This window comes from Perca fluviatilis, chromosome 2 (genome assembly GCF_010015445.1).
Source record: "Perca fluviatilis chromosome 2, GENO_Pfluv_1.0, whole genome shotgun sequence".
NCBI classification, from domain to species: Eukaryota; Metazoa; Chordata; class Actinopteri; order Perciformes; family Percidae; genus Perca; species Perca fluviatilis.
This window is the reverse complement of record NC_053113.1, coordinates 3,085,534-3,104,121: the sequence shown is the minus strand read 5'-3', so window position 1 is coordinate 3,104,121 and position 18,588 is coordinate 3,085,534. Positions and strand designations below refer to the sequence as shown.

General features: G+C 36.1%; 4 protein-coding genes across 4 annotated transcripts in view; all 4 read left to right on the top strand.

Annotated features, from left to right (window-relative positions):
* Window positions 1-16,658, top strand: part of LOC120571072 (zinc finger protein 271-like) — a 78,448-nt gene extending 61,790 nt beyond the window's left edge. Inside the window, exons 5-6 of the mRNA XM_039819780.1 lie at window positions 1,331-1,973; window positions 16,620-16,658. Coding sequence (XP_039675714.1) covers window positions 1,331-1,913 — 583 coding nt within the window. The 3' untranslated portion in view covers window positions 1,914-1,973; window positions 16,620-16,658. The remainder of the gene's footprint in view (window positions 1-1,330; window positions 1,974-16,619) is intronic.
* LOC120570817 (NACHT, LRR and PYD domains-containing protein 3-like) overlaps window positions 1-18,588 on the top strand; it is a 172,096-nt gene that overhangs the window by 124,703 nt on the left and 28,805 nt on the right.
* LOC120571282 overlaps window positions 1-18,588 on the top strand; it is a 175,363-nt gene that overhangs the window by 134,671 nt on the left and 22,104 nt on the right. The window lies entirely within an intron of this gene.
* LOC120571301 lies at window positions 9,793-11,960 on the top strand. Its single transcript, XM_039820187.1, has 3 exons — window positions 9,793-9,978; window positions 10,765-10,972; window positions 11,236-11,960. Exons 1-3 carry the CDS (start codon window positions 9,962-9,964, stop codon window positions 11,686-11,688), a joined length of 678 nt encoding a protein of 225 aa, XP_039676121.1. The 5' UTR covers window positions 9,793-9,961; the 3' UTR covers window positions 11,689-11,960.

Below are 18,588 nucleotides of genomic sequence, written 5' to 3'. Positions count from 1 at the left end.
GGAGAGAGAGAGAGACTGTTCGAGCTGTGTATAATTACGACTGTATGACATTTCATAAACAGCTGATGGAGCGGCAGTGCGACGCTGCTACATGCATACAGTGGAAACCCTGCACGTGTGGTGTTGCTGTTGCACGATGTTAATCATGCGGCGCCCGAGTGCATTTGACCGGCATAAAATCAACATATGTCAGACTGATCGGCGGGTCGCCGGCCATGGCCGATGACATGAAAATCGGCCAATTACGGCCACCGGCCGGTCAATCGGTGCATCTCTAGTACGTATTTGTCATCATTTTAACAAGTCTCCTGAAGAGAAATGTATCTCTCTCTCCCCCGCCTCTGCCTGCTGCACTGTGGACGTGTGCGTGACAGCCGGTGAGCCGCAGGACACGCTTGTGGAGTTTAACTCCGAAAAGACAGTTAACCACAGGTTCCCGTTAATCTTCTGACCGGCATGTGTTGTGATATTTCAACAAACTGTCAACGGCGAAATAAAAGCCTCTTATTTACGAGACCGGTCTGAGAGACCTCCAGCTTGCAGCGGGGTCTGGCAGGACTGGCCGAGCGGCCGGGGCAGGCGCCTGCTGGCTGTCTCCTCATTTCATGGAGCTCAACGCCGAAAAGTGGATGGCGAAAAAAAGATGGCGAAAATTGTTAAAATTGTCCTGTTGTTGGTCTGTCTGTACCAGAAACTTGATCCTAGTTGACCTTGGTTTATATGCTGAAAAGGGAACAGCGAAAAGACCGTCCCCTGAAGTAGGAGCTGAAAGAGTTACAGGAACTTAAAACTCACCAAATTGGTCCAGTCGGAACACAAGAAAAAAGGGTTCTAGGAATTTTATGTTCTAGGAACTGCAAAAATCCCTCCGTTCGGAAAGCGGCTATGGCTTAAATTTTTCGTCATTTGTTTAAAATGTAACGATCAATTTGTTGTTTTTTATCAGAATACTGAAAGCAGCAGAACTGAGTAGGCTACATTTTTATATCATTATCGCGATATACAACAACGTTACAGCATATCTCATACTTTCCTCATATCGTGCTGCCCTAATAACTAGCAAGTCCAGGGTTTAAGAAGGTTGTTCACCTCTCTCTCTCTCTCTCTCTCTTTGTCTGTTGCTATAGAAACGGAGAGAAGGAGAGGGACCCAAACGTCACCACTGTCAACACTGTGAAAAATCCTTCACAACATCTGGATATTTAAAGATTCATCAGAGAGTTCACACTGGAGACAATCTACACAGCTGTGATCAATGTGGGGCAGTTTTCACACAAAAGAGTCTCCTAAAAAGACATCAACACATTCACACTGGAGACAATCTACACAGCTGTGATCAATGTGGGGCAGCTTTCACACAACAGAGTACCCTAATAAGACATCAACGCATTCACACTGGAGAGAAGCCATACAGCTGTGATCAGTGTGGTAAAACCTTTTCTCAGAGCGGTGACCTTAAATCTCACCAGCGTGTTCACACTGGAGAGAAGCCGTACTGGTGTGAACAATGTGGGAAAACTTTTTCTCAGAGTGGTCCCCTTAAAACCCATCAACGCATTCACACTGGAGAGAAGTTGTACTGGTGTGAACAATGTGGTAAAATGTTCTCTCGGAGTAGTAACCTTAAAAGACACCAGCTCATTCACACTGGAGAAAAGCCGTACTGGTGTGAACAATGTGGGAAAACATTTTCTCAGAGTGGTCCCATTAAAACACATCAACGCGTTCACACAGGAGAGAAGCCGTACTGGTGTGAACATTGTGGTAAAATGTTCTCTCGGAGTAGTAACCTTAAAAGACACCAGCTCATTCACACTGGAGAGAAGCCGTACTGGTGTGAACAATGTGGGGAAATGTTTTCTCAGAGTAGTCACCTTAAAAAACACCAGCGCGTTCACACTGCCTCGTTGTGAACATGTTTCAGAGCCAAGCTGTTTCCTCCTGCCTCCTCCTCATGCCCTGATAGCTGTGTTGTTATATTCAGAGGTGGGTAGAGTAGCCAAAAATTGTACTCAAGTAAAAGTACTGTTACTTCAGAATAATATGACTCAAGTAAAAGTAAAAGTAGCCATTCACATAATTACTTGAGTAAGAGTAAAAAAGTACTTGGTGAAAAAACTACTTAAGTACTGAGTAACTGTTGAGTAACGTCTGATTTATTTTTTAGGTAACACTTTATTTAGATATCAATCTGTCAATCTGTAGATGCTCTACAAACTATCAACAGATTATCAGTACATTTCTCAACTGCATGTCTGCAGACTGTCAACACTTAATCTGTAGATGATCTATAAACTATCAACAAAATATTGTGCTTCCATAACTGAATGACTGTAGACATTCTCAAATGAATGTCTGCAAACTTTCAACAATTAATCTGTAGATGATCTACAAACTATCAACAAAATATCTTACTTCCATAACCAAATGTTTTTAGACATTCTCAGCTGAATGTCTGTAGACATTCAACAATTAATCTGTAGACGATCTACAAACTACTTTAATAACTGAATGTCTGTAGTCATTCAACAATTAATCCGTAGATGAACTACAAATTACTTTAATAACTGAATGTCTGTAGACATTCAACAATTAATCTGTAGATGATCTACAAACTACTTTAATAACTGAATGTCTGTAGACATTCAACACTTAATCCGTAGATGAACTACAAACTAACACGTTTTATTGTGATAATCTATATATCTATAGATATACAACTGCTTGAAACAGCGCATTTGTAGTGTATCAATAACATATATACATATACCGTATATACTCAACAACTTTGCTACAACTTATTTGTAGCGTGTCAATAGCATCTCTAAAGTATTTTTAACCATATACATCTACCGCAAATCTCTAAGTCTATTAGCAGCATCACTAAGGCATCTGTAACACTTTTACAACACATGTGATGTCATTCAAGTAACTATCTGTAGGTATGCTTTGTGACTATCCAAATAAAGTGAAACACAAGTGAAACTTAGTCGACTGTTTATGGCTTATCTACTTCACATTAACAAAATATATATTGATCAACATGTTCAGTGTGTTCACAAACTCTAGAAATAATCTATAGATATGCATTATAACTATCCAAATGAAGTGAAATTTATTTGACTGGTTATGGTTTATCTACTTCACATTAACAAAACATCTACCGATCAATATGTTCAGAATATTCATAAACTCTAGAAATAATCTGTATGCCTTGTGAATATCCAAATAAATTGAAATTTAGTTGACTTGTTATGGCTTATCTACATCACATTAACAAAATGTCCTATCAAAAAGTTCAGTGCATTCACAACCTAGTAATAATCTATATGCCTATGACTATCAAAATAAAAATAAAACACAAAGGAAACTTTGTGGACTGTTTATGGCTTATTTACTTCACAATTACATAATTGCTGATCAACATATTCAGTACATTCACAAAGAACAAATAATGAAACAAAAAATCACAGCATTGTATTGCCTGGTCAAACAAAATGTACACATCTAAAACAAAAACAGAGCCTCTAATACAAACGATGGGCTTTTTCACTTTGGAAGCCTATTACATGCACAAAAAAGACAACATAATAAAGGAAAGGGAAAAACCAAAAAGCATAATATGAGCATTTAGTGAAAAGCTATAGTGAGTAGTTTCTGTCACCCCCATGAAGGCTTATTTTAGTTGGAATGGAAGTAACTCTCTTTTTCTTTTCATCTCTACCACTTTTTCTTCAATTTCTCCAATTATTTTCTCAGTGCATAACTTCACTAGGTCAGACAGTTTTCTGCAAAAAGGCAATTGCTCCAACACCTGTCTTTCTGCAATGAACAGCTCAGCAATGGGTGCAGTGGCAGCCACGGCATTCCTTGACACGCCCGCCTTTCGAAAAGCCATAGACATAGTGTACCCCTTCTTTGTCAAGTTTAGCAGTCGCTGGTATCTGGTGACCACATCTTTGATGTTACCTGCTAAAAGAAATTGAACAGCAGAATATAAAAACTGTCAATATACATGTTGTTATAAATTTTAGGTTGCAGAAACTTGAATTACTCTTTAATAAATGACGCTCCTCACTTTCCTCCATCAGTAACATTCAGCGTTTCCTCTATGTTGATTTGACCATGGCGCCACCATGTCCGCCCCTACGGTATCAAAAATAGGTGCTACGGATGGTGCGTGTGGGGGAGAATATAGCGGACACACAAGGATAACTAGCCAGTTGAGATGGTGTGTGTACGTCCTTGAGAACTGTAAGTGTAGATAACTTATGTTGTCAGTTCATTTAAGCCTGGTCTTGTATTAGTTCATAGGTCTTGCAAATTTAAATTAAGTTAACTGGGGATTTTCGTTGTTAGTATTCTTCACCTGCAAGCTAAATTGCACATGGCTGTTGATTCAATATAATAGCGATTGCTCAACGCCCTTGCTCACGTTTATATTTTAGGTGCATTATTTACATGCTGAAGTAGTTACACTGCATTAAGATAATGTAATTAATAGTGGGTTTATTGTTATTTGCTACAGAATGCTTAGCCTGTATGTCAAGATCAAAGTTGGCCTATATAGTAACTCAAAAAATACAGTTTAATCACAACTGAAAATATGCCTCATTGTGTGTGTGAATAAAGGTGAATATATATTAGTTTGTGTTGCAGCGAAGTGTCAGCTCCGTTTCATGGAGACCTGTTCCCACTGCTAAAAATAATCCTAAAGGAAACACTGACATTTTTGAATGTGTTATTTTATGGGTAATTTGGGCACCAAGCTGATACCATTCTGGAAAACCAAATTGAAGTGTTTCAACGGTAAGATGATTTACTATTCATAAGTAACATTTTATTACTTGTATTAGTAAGCCAACAGATAACACCTAAACGGAATTGGTTTGAAATACTGATACGCTAGCTAAAAGCTAGCAGATCCATCACACATTCCCAGTGGCACATGCACACTTTGTACAGATCAGAGAATCTACAATTAGGTGACTGAATGATGCATGCATTGAGGTACTTTTCATAATTACACATTTATTTATCTTGTAACACACATTAAGGTTAAACTGTAAATCAATTTAGTTTGGCCTTGCATAAAATAAAAACAATTTCTCCAATGTAATTGCTTTTTTTTAATCTTACCTCGACTTCTATACTCTTTTCTTTTTTTGTTCTTATTCTGGTCCTTTTTCTTTTCCTTCTTTTTCTTGTCCTTCTTTCTCTTGTCTTTCTTTCTCTTATCCTTTCTCTTGTCCTTCTTTCTCTTGTCCTTTTTCTTGCCCTTTCTCTTCTCTTTACTCTGCTTCTTGTTTTTCAAATCAGAGTTTGAGCTGGAATCGGACTCTGAGCTGGAATCGGAGTCTGAGCTGGAATCGGAGTCTGAGCTGGAATCGGAGTCTGAGCTGGAATCAGAGTCTGAGCTGGAATTGGAGTTGGAGCTGGAATCGGTGTCAGCGTTGAAAGACTGCTGGGATGTCAGCTGGGGCCTCTTTTCATTTTCCTCAGGCTGCACAGCATCAGTCACTGTATAATATATTACAAACAAAATACATTTTAATTGCATGTCACATCACGTGAACATTTTCTTCATTCACTACTTATTACTTATTAACCATTAATTTACCAGGAAGCAACACGTTGGGCCTGCCTTCCGTTTTGGATTCTACCTTGGAATCTGACACAGCCTAAATGAACCCTGCCTGTACCCCACTACAAGCCTGCACTCTTAATGTCGGTACCCTAATATGCCTGTCTGTGTGTATACAATTTGTGTCTGCTCTTGACCTAAGTTGTCACTACTAGTGATTTTAGCGCTGCCTTCTGTGTCTGCATTTGGGTCTTACCCTTAGAGAGTGATTATTTTGCTATAGACTACAACGAATATAGGCTCCTTTTTCCACCAGACTGTCTTTACCTCAAATGCCTAATAATTAACTAATTGACCAACTAATGTGCTTAATTAAAAAGAAAGGTTCCATGAACAAAATAGCATGGTAAAAGAACTTGTAGTGGAGTAAATGATAGAGATGCAACCGATTGTTTGGCATGTGACAGGAAAAGGCCGGTTTTCAGCTGATCGGCCATGACCGGTGACCATATTTCCAATTCTGTGCCCATCATATTTACACGTGCGTGCACAACGGTTCACGTCTATCGAACGTAATGGTTCAGATTGTGATTAAGCTAAATTCGTTCATCTTTCAGTATAATGCTCAAAGCAAGTGTGTAATTTGCTACAACAATTTCTGTTCAGATAGAAGTGTTGGCTGCGCCTATTGTCAAACGTTTTTTTAAACCTTTCAATATATAAACCACAAAAGCAATTTAATTATACCATAGAAACACAACACCAACTGTTACCGAAAATTGCAATTGGTGCATCTCTAGTAAATGATTATTTTTAAAGAAACCACTAGACAAACATTTATAATTTCTCCATTTATGATGATTTCAGTGTATTGAAAATTACAATAAATAATGCTTTACTGAATACTGTGTTCCAGGCAAATCCAATACAAATCTTGTCACTTCCCGCTTACGTTTACTTTTAGTTGTGCGACCTCCGACTAAATTAAACTGTGGTCAAGTTACCTACCCTCAGTTTCAATAGTTATCTCAGCCAGTTGCTGCTCGAGAAACTTTTTATCATTCTCAAGTTGTTCCACTCGATCCTGGAGGATCTTTGCTTTATTTTTCCATATAATTAATTCTTGGTTAATGTTAAGTTCATCTTCTTGAGCTGCAACAGACAGAAACAAATACAGAAGATGTCAGTTAATCAAAGCAGAAGTACTGCACATTTCTGGCATTTCTTTTTTAAATTGTAGAACACATGACCTTGTTGTCCTATTGTTGTCCTTCCAACTACCAAGTAAGTAGGAAACGATGCTATGAAATGAACCAAGGTCAGGGAAAAGTAAAGGGCCTAAATTAGGAGATAACACCAAGGAGGTGGGGAAGAGACTGGCTTTTTTGTGGCAATAAATTAAAAAAAGGTCAACATGTCAACTAACATTTTATATGAAGCAACTGTAAATTATTTCTAATTTGTGTATTAAGGAGTTTATAAAACACAACTGAGGGGTTTCCTGCTCTAATAATCAGTACAGTACTTTTTGTCATTTAGCAGTCAATGTTTTTCAGAGCGACTTACAGGAACATCATCTGAAGCAACTTAGTGTAAACGACATTTGGCCTAGTCAGAAATCCAAGTCTGACTCCTTAACCACTGTGCTACCAAGAACCCCCACATCTCTATAAGTACAGGTATTCCCAATATACAGGGAATATATGATGTAACAGTTGAGCCTAACTTTCAGTTTTGGAGCAATAGGTATGAGAGATGAGGGAATTCTTTAAAACGTTATCCTAGAACATGCCTCTCTGAAAAGAGAAAGAATTTTTCCCCACTCCGTGCGGTAAAATCATAGTGCGAGCTTCCAGAAGAAGTTGTGTGTTCCCCTTCAATTAACTCTTTTCAGAATAGGTTGGATGCATTTTGCCTATCAAAAGGTGCAATGTACAATTATAAAGCTTGTCAATAATTTATGTAACTTATTTATTAATTGTTAGTCATTTTTAATCATTAAATTGTTAAAATATATATTCTGGAATAGATGATTTTATATCCTGTACCAGAACATTTTTCAATAAATTTCAATAGAAGCAAGGCATGGGTCTGCTTCAGACAGGATTCTTCAGGTTAGATTTAAGAATTTTTAAGATATTTTTACTACCACCTAGGATGAAATGTAATGCCAACTTCATGCCTATATAATGGAAAACCAATGTGAATTTTAGGCCTGACAAAAGAATTATTTACCATGTACTGTATTTAATAAAACTTTTTTTATAATACTCATCTCACACAATCATATATTTCATTCCCAATAGCTTTGTAAGGTTTGTTTGTACTATAATAACATAAGATAATATGACAATTGTTTTGACTTCTAATGCTATGAAACAAAAACAAAATAAATAGGATAATAAAAAATGTAACTTCTGCATTATAATGTGTTACAATTAGTTTCCAAAACTGTATATAATGTAATATGATATGCTAATGTAAATGCCAGTGGCTTTAGTGATTGTTTCATCCTGTTCTGCTTCTGTGCCTAGGCTGCTTGAAAGTAGGGAGGATAAAGAGTGGGGCTCCGGTTTGTTTTCTTTCCTAATTGATTAGCGACCTAGCTTGGATGTTTAGGGCCAGATCGAGCTTGCTCACCACAGATTTATTATAAAACACCATGTTGCGCCCGTTATTATTATACATACACGTGTCGCCAAAACAGCACACACTTCACGGTCAAGAACGTAAGGAAAAACACTAAACGTAAACAGTACCTGTAGGCCTACTGTCGTATAACATCCAAGTCACAGTAGTCAATTGTAAAGAATTTATTTATGATGACGTTACGGTATAATCCTACAAAAGGACAAGAAATAATTTAAGACCTTTGTAAAAAAAAAATAAAAATTTAAAAAAAAAAAATTAAAAAAACCTTTTTTTTTAAATAAAAAATAAAATTTTTTTTTTTTTTTTACAAAAAAAAAAAAAAAAACAAAAAAAAAAAAAAAAAAAAAAAAAAAAAAAAAAAAAAAAAAACAACAAAAAAAAAAATAAAAAAAAAAAATTTTTAAAAAAAAAAAAAAAAAAAAAACTAACAAAAAAAAAAAAAAAAAAAAAAAAAAAAAAAAAAAAAAAAAAAAAAAAAAAAAAAAAAAAAAAATAAAAAAAAAAATCTTGTGTATTAATAAAACAGTTGCTCCAGTAATGATAAGGAACACCCAAATAAACCACCTTATGAGCTTGTCATTGCTAATGTGAACTATCAAGCTAGCTAGCCTTCACAAATCTAAGCTAGTTCATAGCTAACTATCACTAAGCATCTACTTACATTGTTCTTCAACTTCCTCCTTGTCATGGACACGCTGCTCCTCTTGTCCCCAGAGCGGCCATGCTGTGTGGACTCTAGAAAGATACTAGTAATAGTTAGCTACTGTACCATACAGGTAGTGATTAAAACTTTGAGCTAGCCAGATAATGTCAGCTAAGCTCAAGGTAATTAGGTTATTCCTGAACAAGTATATGATTCATGCCATAGATAGCAGTTACATTTTTCTTGCCTACATCATTAACGTTAGATATGTTATTACACAGATGTAAACATAGTTGCTTACCTTCGCCTTTGTGGATGTGAGCTTGAACCCGGGCTCAGATGTGAGCTAAAACTGCTCATTCGTTATTGGTCTAGACTGGAGAAGATAAAATGTATTGGCGTGTGCCGGGATGGGATAGCCAATGAAATGGCAGGGCGCCAAATAGGCTACTATATAGTCAAGGAGTGCGCCAATTCTATTCAAATTCTTTTGAATCCTTTACATGCCTCTATGATAATAATGGACTGTTGCATTAGAAAACTAATTTATAAAGTTTATGTCAAACAAAACAAAAAATCCAGTTTAAAACTGATCAAATGGCTACAGAAAAAACATCTGCTAAAAGGAAAGATGAAATGCAAGCAATGTGGACATAAGATGAATATGGTTTCCTACCAGTGCACAGACAACTTCATCTGGTAAGTCATTATTAGCCAACTGTAGTGTGTTATTGTAATGTTAGGTGTATCAACCTGCTGGAAGCAAGTAATTTTTGTTGTTGAAAAAAGCATGCTTAATTTAAATGTGTGAAAACAACATAGGCTATTCAATCAATCAACAACATTTATTTTATATAGCACACAGCTTTTCTAGCATGTGCCGACTATTTAATTAGATCATCATAGGATACTTAACCATGTGCACTGAATGTTTTGTCAACTCAACAAGGCTATTCAAGTCTATAAAATAAAAGAAATATTTGATTTCCAGGGAGTGCCACAGAAAGACATGTCGACGATTAAGAAGAAGCATTAGGACTGGGTCCATTTTCTATCGGTCTCACTCCAGCCTTTTTACATGGATGAAATACATACACAGGTAAATACCTTCTAAATATGTTATTGGTTATAAGAGATAAAAGGTAACTGCAGTAACTTACAAGATCAACCAGGATTTCTCCCTCAGGTAGGTTGGGAACCTGCAACTTAACATTGACAAGTGAATGACAGCTCACACTTGACATGTCTGAGTTTTAGGTTGGACAAGCAATGTAGAAAGAAGTGAAATTGCATGTCACTAATGCCCAGAAGCAGTGCTTTGTTTGACTCACTCTATATTTCTTCAGAAGACACAACTTTGACAACTGTTAAACACCATTGATTACTTGCATTATATTCTTCAAATCCAGTTAGGTTGGTTGTGCCATTAGAATAAACACATAGAAACTATATTTTTTTCTTTTCAATTCAACATTTTTCACATTTGTATCATGTTGGTTTATTGTGCTTTTAAATTGACATTCTTTTTGCATTGGATGCATTTACTTGTATATGCACTTAATATATTTCAGTTTGGTCTTATCTATTTTAGGGTATTGACTTGCTGGAATTTGGTTGTGCTTTTAACTATAGATGGTTGAAAGCATAGTCGAGAAACTGTGAATTTAATAAATATACAGACCTGTTTTGAGTGGATGAATGAAGGTGTAAATTTCCTTTCTCAATTTCTTTACTGAAAACTATACAAGATCTCACACAAACTGTATAATGTCCACTGAGAATTCGCGACATAATGCTAAATTGCCTGTAAAACATGCAATGTGTTTATAAAATGTATATACATTCTTCACAATAATGAATCAAATGTCTAACATTATGTTTCCAGATTTTCACAAGGTTTGTGTATGCGGCAAGTGGACATGTTGCAAGATGGGATTTCTAAGAGTAGCGCTACACTCTCAAGGATGGCAAAGAAACTTCGGCACATCTGTCTTAAAAGCATGAGAAAGCATCGGAAGCAAAAAGGGCAGAGAATAGGTGGAGTTGATGTCCTTATCCACATTGATGAAAGCAAATTCTGTCATAAAAGAAAGGTATGTATTCTGTTGCTAAGTTATTCTATAGCTTTCAAGTCAAAATCTGCAATATCAACACTAAATTTGCACACAGAAAAAAAGACATTATCTACAAATCTGTACGAACAACATGGTTCATTCAATTCTATTCAAATTGATCTTGCAAACCAGCTCAATATCTTGTACTACAAAATTATTTTAATTGTTTTAATTGCAAACTGTCTCTTCAAAGTGTTGGGAGATTCATTGTCTACTCATTATATTTAAACATTTTATTTCAGTATGCCAGAGGACGTTTTGGTAACACATGGAGGAGAAAGACGTGGGTATTTGGGATGTTGGAGATACGGGGCAACTCCAGACGACCCGTCCTTCGTCTAGTGAAGAGGAGGAACAAGGCTACCTTGGTTCCTATTATCAAGAAGCACATAAAACCTCAGAGTACGGTAGTAAGTGATGAGTGGAGAGCATATTCAAGTCTTTCACAGGAAGGCTACAGACACGTGAAGGTCAACCACAGTCAAAATTACGTAGACCCAGCTACAGGTCTACACACACAGAACATTGAGAGGGCATGGCAGACCTACAAGAAGGAGGTATGGCGGTTGCGTGGAAACCGAACAGAAAAGTCTCTGAAAAGGCAGCTCTGCTTCATAGAATGGACCTACTGGTTGGGCAAAAGACATAAACATGGAATCCTTGGTAGACTTTTTAAGGACATAAGATATTCATGAATGGAGACACATTGTAGATATTAGCCATTGTAAAGTTTATACTCTCCTCTTTTACTAACCTCTCCTAACCTCCAAATGTGAATTGTAGAAGTGAACACATATGCACTTGTGTTGCATGGTATACTGGAATTTCAGAAACCACCATTCAACATAATGATCAACCTTAGGCTCTGTAATTTCATAAATTATGTTCAGCAATGTTGCAGCAGATTTCAGTGCATCGCTTGTATTAGAGGCTCTGTTTTTGTATAAGATGTGTACATTTTGGTAGACCAGGCAATATACCAGGCAATACAATGCTGTGATTTTTTGTTTCATTATTCGTTCTTTGTGGATGTACTGAACATGTTGATCAGCAGATATTATGTAAATGTGAAGTAAATAAGCCATAAACAGTCCACAAAGTTTCCTTTGTGTTTTATTTTTATTTTGATAGTCATAGGCATATAGATTATTACTAGGTTGTGAATGCACTGAACTTTTTGATAAGTAGACATTTTGTTAATGTGATGTAGATAAGCCATAACAAGTCAACTAAATTTCAATTTATTTGGATATTCACAAGGCATATCTATAGATTATTTCTAGAGTTTATGAATATTCTGAACATATTGATCGGTAGATGTTTTGTTAATGTGAAGAAGAAAAAAAAAACCACCCAAAATAAATTTAATTTAATTTTTTTTTTAATAAAATATATATATTTTTTTTTTTTTTTTTTTTTTTTCCCTTTTTTTTTTTTTTATATTTTTTTTTTTTTTTTTTTTTTGTTTATATATAAAAAAAACAATATTTTTTTTTTTTTTTTTTTTTTTTCTTTTTTTTCCCCCCGCATACCTACAGATAGTTACTTGAATGACATCACATGTGTTGTAAAAGTGTTACAGATGCCTTAGTGATGCTGCTAATAGACTTAGAGAGTTGCGATAGATGTATATGGTTAAAAATACTTTAGAGATGCTATTGACACGCTACAAATAAGTTGTAGCAAAGTTGTTGAGTATATACGGTATATGTATATATGTTATTGATACACTACAAATGCGCTGTTTCAAGCAGTTGTATATCTATAGATATATAGATTATCACAATAAAACGTGTTAGTTTGTAGTTCATCTACGGATTAAGTGTTGAATGTCTACAGACATTCAGTTATTAAAGTAGTTTGTAGATCATCTACAGATTAATTGTTGAATGTCTACAGACATTCAGTTATTAAAGTAATTTGTAGTTCATCTACGGATTAATTGTTGAATGACTACAGACATTCAGTTATTAAAGTAGTTTGTAGATCGTCTACAGATTAATTGTTGAATGTCTACAGACATTCAGCTGAGAATGTCTAAAAACATTTGGTTATGGAAGTAAGATATTTTGTTGATAGTTTGTAGATCATCTACAGATTAATTGTTGAAAGTTTGCAGACATTCATTTGAGAATGTCTACAGTCATTCAGTTATGGAAGCACAATATTTTGTTGATAGTTTATAGATCATCTACAGATTAAGTGTTGACAGTCTGCAGACATGCAGTTGAGAAATGTACTGATAATCTGTTGATAGTTTGTAGAGCATCTACAGATTGACTATCTAAATAAAGTGTTACCTTTTTTGGATATAAGCATTCAATCAGATGGACAAAAATACAAAATAATCATCTTTAGGCAAATTATAGTTCATCAATCAATAAAATAAATAAAAATTAATTAATTACAAAATAGCTTACATTAAAATAATCCAGGTAAATTCAAGTACTTAAAAAATAAAATACATAAAATAATAATACATAAAAAATAAATAAGCACAAGTAACACAAATTTCCAAACCTACTTTTTTTTACCAGGCTCTTGCAGGCAGAACTAGAACAAGGTAATGGAGCTGCTGTTTGGCACTTTTACTAAGGTAAACATGCTTTCATTATGAGGCCAGAGGCCTGTACTATGAAGCAAGATTTGGGGTTAACAGCTAACTTCAGGTTCAACCCAGGGTTTTCTTTATCACCAAGGTGGATCACTTGATACCGGGTTCAATCGCCATGGTAACTCATGCTGGATGCCAAAAATGGTCAGGAGCAGGTTATGTTGGAGATCAGAGATCAACCGGTGTAAAAGCACCGCCTACTGACCAATCAATAGGCCTACTCGATTGATAACGGCATCACCGTTCTTATAGAAGATCAGAGAGAGAGAGAGAGAGAGAGAGAGAGAGATGGGGGAAGAGTGTGCTCATAAAAGTTAAAACATTTAGAGAACATTCCCTGATGGGTATATTTATGAAATATATAGATTTGAATGGGAGGGAATTAAATATAGGCTATTTCTCTGCTTCTTGAGCCAATGCGCACAGCGGTTTGAATTATGTTTTTTATATTTTTTATTTGCTCTCACGATCGCTTCCACTGGCAGGATTGCAACTGAAATAATAGGCTAATTACGGCAGATTATGGAAAGCACAAGTGTAATTATGGTCAGATCTTGGTCCTGACTGATGGAGAAGTGATATTGATAAGTGTTGATTTACGCATCAGCGTCGCCTATTTTTTGTTGCCAGCTGACGAGACTGCACAAATACGTTTGATTGGTGAACTGTCACGTACGTGGTAGAGCCTTTGGCGGAAGTCTTTTTTTTTTTTCTCTCTCTCTCTCTCTCTCTTTTTTTTTTTTTTTCTTCAAAATAAAACATTAAAATGAGGCGTACGCCGGGGAATACAAACAATGACGCGTAGAATACCAAAGTACGGTGGCCGGAAGTGCAATGCAACATTTGCACAAAGAATGAAACACTTTTACAAAGCTCGAGACAAATTTACATTTTGGAAAACAAATTTACATTTTGGAAAACAAATTTACATTTTGGAAAACAAAATAACATTTTAGAAAACAAATTTACATTTTGGAAAACAAAATAACATTTTAGAAAACAAATTTACATTTTGGAAAACAAAATAACATTTTCGAAAACAAATTTACGTTTTAGAAAACAAATTTACATTTTGGAAAACAAAATAACATTTTCGAAAACAAATTTACGTTTTAGAAAACAAATTTACATTTTGGAAAACAAAATAACATTTTGGAAAACAAAATAACATTTTCGAAAACAAATTTACGTTTTAGAAAACAAATTTACATTTTGGAAAACAAAATAACATTTTAGAAAACAAATTTACATTTTCGAAAACAAATTTACATTTTCGAAAACAAATTTACATTTTAGAAAACAAATTAACAAGATGCAAAACACTTTTACCAGTCCCGAAACAAATTTACAAATGACAGATTCTTCACGGAAAGGGAATGTACCACATACCGGAAGTGATGAGGTGTTGTTGGTGAGCGCAGTCAATTTGTGTTGTTGTGAGTGAGTATATGGCGTGAATGAAGTTTATGGTGACTTTACGTGTGGTCGGTGTTTGGAGTTTTTATATGACGCGGACCTGACGGAAACATTGGAAAAACAGGGAACGTGATCGACGCCGCGGGCCGGATCGAAGCTACAGCAGGGGGCAGCTGAGTCCGTCTGCAGCTGCAGGACCTGGAGCTCACTGCCCATTCCTGGGAGCCAAAACCGACACCACGCAGCTGGAGACCCAGGCCGATTGCCGGGCCCGCTGGAGGGAAGGGAAGCCCGGAGAATCAGATCCAGGACTAAACGGAGCGGACTGTCACAGCCTGCTGAAGTTTAAATCACAGGTTTCCTAAAGGGAGTCTGGCGGGACTCCGGACTGTGAACGACGAAACACCGACTTAAAGTCTCGTTAAATAAATAAATACATGCAGAAATAAATGAATCATTAGTGGGGGAGTGAGCCTGGACATTTCAGTCTGTTTAAACTTCACTTTGAAGCAGAACCTCTTAGTTCAGAAGGGTGAAGTTTCCGTTTGTACTCATATCTGTGAACTGATTATAATAAATATTCTTTGTATTAACACATTAATTAGTCTCTTTGTCTTTTTGTTTAAAAAACAAGAACATCGCATGAGATTTTGACGATTTATAGTGATTTTATTTCTGTTAGACCTTTGCCTACATTGACGCTGATGCATTAAGGACGGCCCATAGACAGTATATAAGGCAGTGCCTCCCTGTTCCAAGATGGCGGCTCTATTGACGCATTCGATCCATAACTGCCGTAGTCAAGGCGACATGTATACAAAACCTCATCACTTTTTCCGTATGTGGTACATTCCCTTTCGGGGAACAATCTGTCTTTTATTTGTAAATTTGTTTTTATTCGTGGTAAAAGTGTTTTGCATCTTGTTAATTTGTTTTCGAAAATGTAAATTTGTTTTCTAAAATGTTATTTTGTTTTCCAAAATGTAAATTTGTTTTCTAAAATGTAAATTTGTTTTCGAAAATGTTATTTTGTTTTCCAAAATGTAAATTTGTTTTCTAAAATGTTATTTTGTTTTCCAAAATGTAAATTTGTTTTCTAAAATGTTATTTTGTTTTCCAAAATGTAAATTTGTTTTCCAAAATGTAAATTTGTTTTCTAAAATGTAAATTTGTTTTCTAAAATGTTATTTTGTTTTCCAAAATGTAAATTTGTTTTCTAAAATGTTATTTTGTTTTCCAAAATGTAAATTTGTTTTCCAAAATGTTATTTTGTTTTCCAAAATGTAAATTTGTTTTCCAAAATGTTATTTTGTTTTCCAAAATGTAAATTTGTTTTCCAAAATGTAAAAGTGTTTCATTCTTTGTAATGTTGCATTGCACTTCCCGGCCACCGTACTCAAAGAGGTAAAAAGAAAAGTAACGAGCTCATTGTAGCCTAATGTAGTGGAGTAAGAGTACAGTTTCTTCTTCACAAATCTACTCAAGTAAAAGTAAAAAGTATAGTGATTTAAAACTACTCCTAGAAGTATAATTTTTTCAAAAACGTACTCAAGTAAATGTAATGGAGTAAATGTAACTCGTTACTACCCACCTCTGGTTATATTCTGATCTTCTCTCCACATTGAAGGCTGACCACGGGCCTCATTTATAAAACCTGTTACGCAAGAAAAGGTTGCGTGAAGCAGGGTGAAATTTGTTGTTGCAACATTTGTCGCAATAGTCGGGATTTATAAAGAATTTCCATGCTTAAAAATGTTCCCAGTTTCTGTTTTCCTGAACCCAACAATCCTTTCTTTCTAAGCCGACCCAGAGCCAGTCGCGGCGCCCGGCGAGGGGCTGCCAGCAACGGGGACAGGCAGGGGATCCTCCCACACCGTGCTCTCCCCTGCCTATCTCCGTAAAATGCGCCGTTTGGTTTTTTGTGTGTGTCTGTTTGTAGGTGTCCGTGTGTGGGAATGTTGTCTTTCTGCACCTGCTATTCCCACACAAAGTTACCAAATTGTTACATTTCAGGCACTTTCACCTGTTTTGATTAAGTTCTAAGAAATAAGCACCAATAATGATCCAAAATCTTGTTTCTATTTTTTACCTTTTTAATAATTGAATTTCCTTGTTTTCTCACAAAAAATGAAAATGATCATATAATCATAAATGTGCTCTCACAGGGATAAATGGCAAATATGAACCATAAATGATGTAAATATCATTGGTAATTGATCTAAATCTGTTAAGTATTAATGCTGTGTAACAAAAATATGAACACCACACAAGGGTTAAGGCCTCCAAACAGAATTTTGTTTCGATGTTCTACCTCTGTTAGGAGCACATTTTTCCCCCCCCCTTTTTTATGTTTCGTGATTGGTGATCAAGGGCTCCTTTCAAGGCTGGAATATTCATTGATTGATTAACATGGACCTTATTAGGCCAAATATGGGACGACCTTGGGAGGAGCGTGAGGCTCGTGCACGACCCCATAAGGTAACGCACATCCGTATTTATAAGGAGAAGAGTGTGTACCGGTGTCCGCCGCAAGGTGTTATAAATCAGAATATTGTTTTTGCGCACAAAATCTTTCAGAATAGAATACACGCACAGTTTTATAAATGAGGCCCCAGCACTAACTTTATCTTCTGGACAGCATGTATGTTATCCTGGCTAGGACTACACATTACACTCCCTCCCTTTTGAAATGATTTATTAAAATTAAAATTAGTTTGTTATTATTATTAATTAGTTATTATTTTCTTGTAATAAAATATTCTGAGTTCAGGGTTCAACTGCTAGAGCTTTTTAACTAATGCTGCAACAAAGAAGTATTTGTTGTTCTTAAAGGAACACGCCAACTTATTGGGAATTTAGCTTATTCACCGTAACCCCCAGAGTTAGACAAGTCCATACATACCCTTCTCATCTCCGTGCGTGCTGTAACGCTGTCTGACGGCTCCAGCAGCATCAGCCAATTACAGAATAGGCAGGTGAATGGTAATCCTACTGCTCCCAATAAGTGACAAAATAATGCCAACATGTTCCTATTTACATGTTGTGATTTGTAGAGTCACAGCGTGTACAAAAAACAACGTAACATGAGACACAGCCATCTTCTAACCGTAAAGAAACCGGGAACTATATTCTCAGGCGGAAGAATATAGTACTTGGGCGGAGTGATATGCTCGCAGCAAGCCTGTCTGAGAATATAGTTCCCAGTTTGTTTTAGGGCTTTGACTCCGAACTTCGTTATTCGAATATCATTAAAAAAAATAATGATATTCGAACAAATATTAGCCAGCCCTTAATATTCGAACCTGTTATGGGCATTATTTTTTGTAAATGCGTTTGCTTGTAAACGTTTTCAGTTCAGATTCCGAGGCTTTTTCACGCATTTCAAAATGTAACTACATGTCGTGGCGACACACGTCTCTCGGCCGTGGCTTGGTAGCGGTGCATTCCCCCCTAATTCTCAAAGAAAGCTGGCTGGCCCAGGGCCAGGCCAGCTCAGCGGGGTCTTTCTCCCGTCGCGTTCCGCTGTCTCTCCTACCTACACCGGGCCGCATCCTGTCCCTTCTCC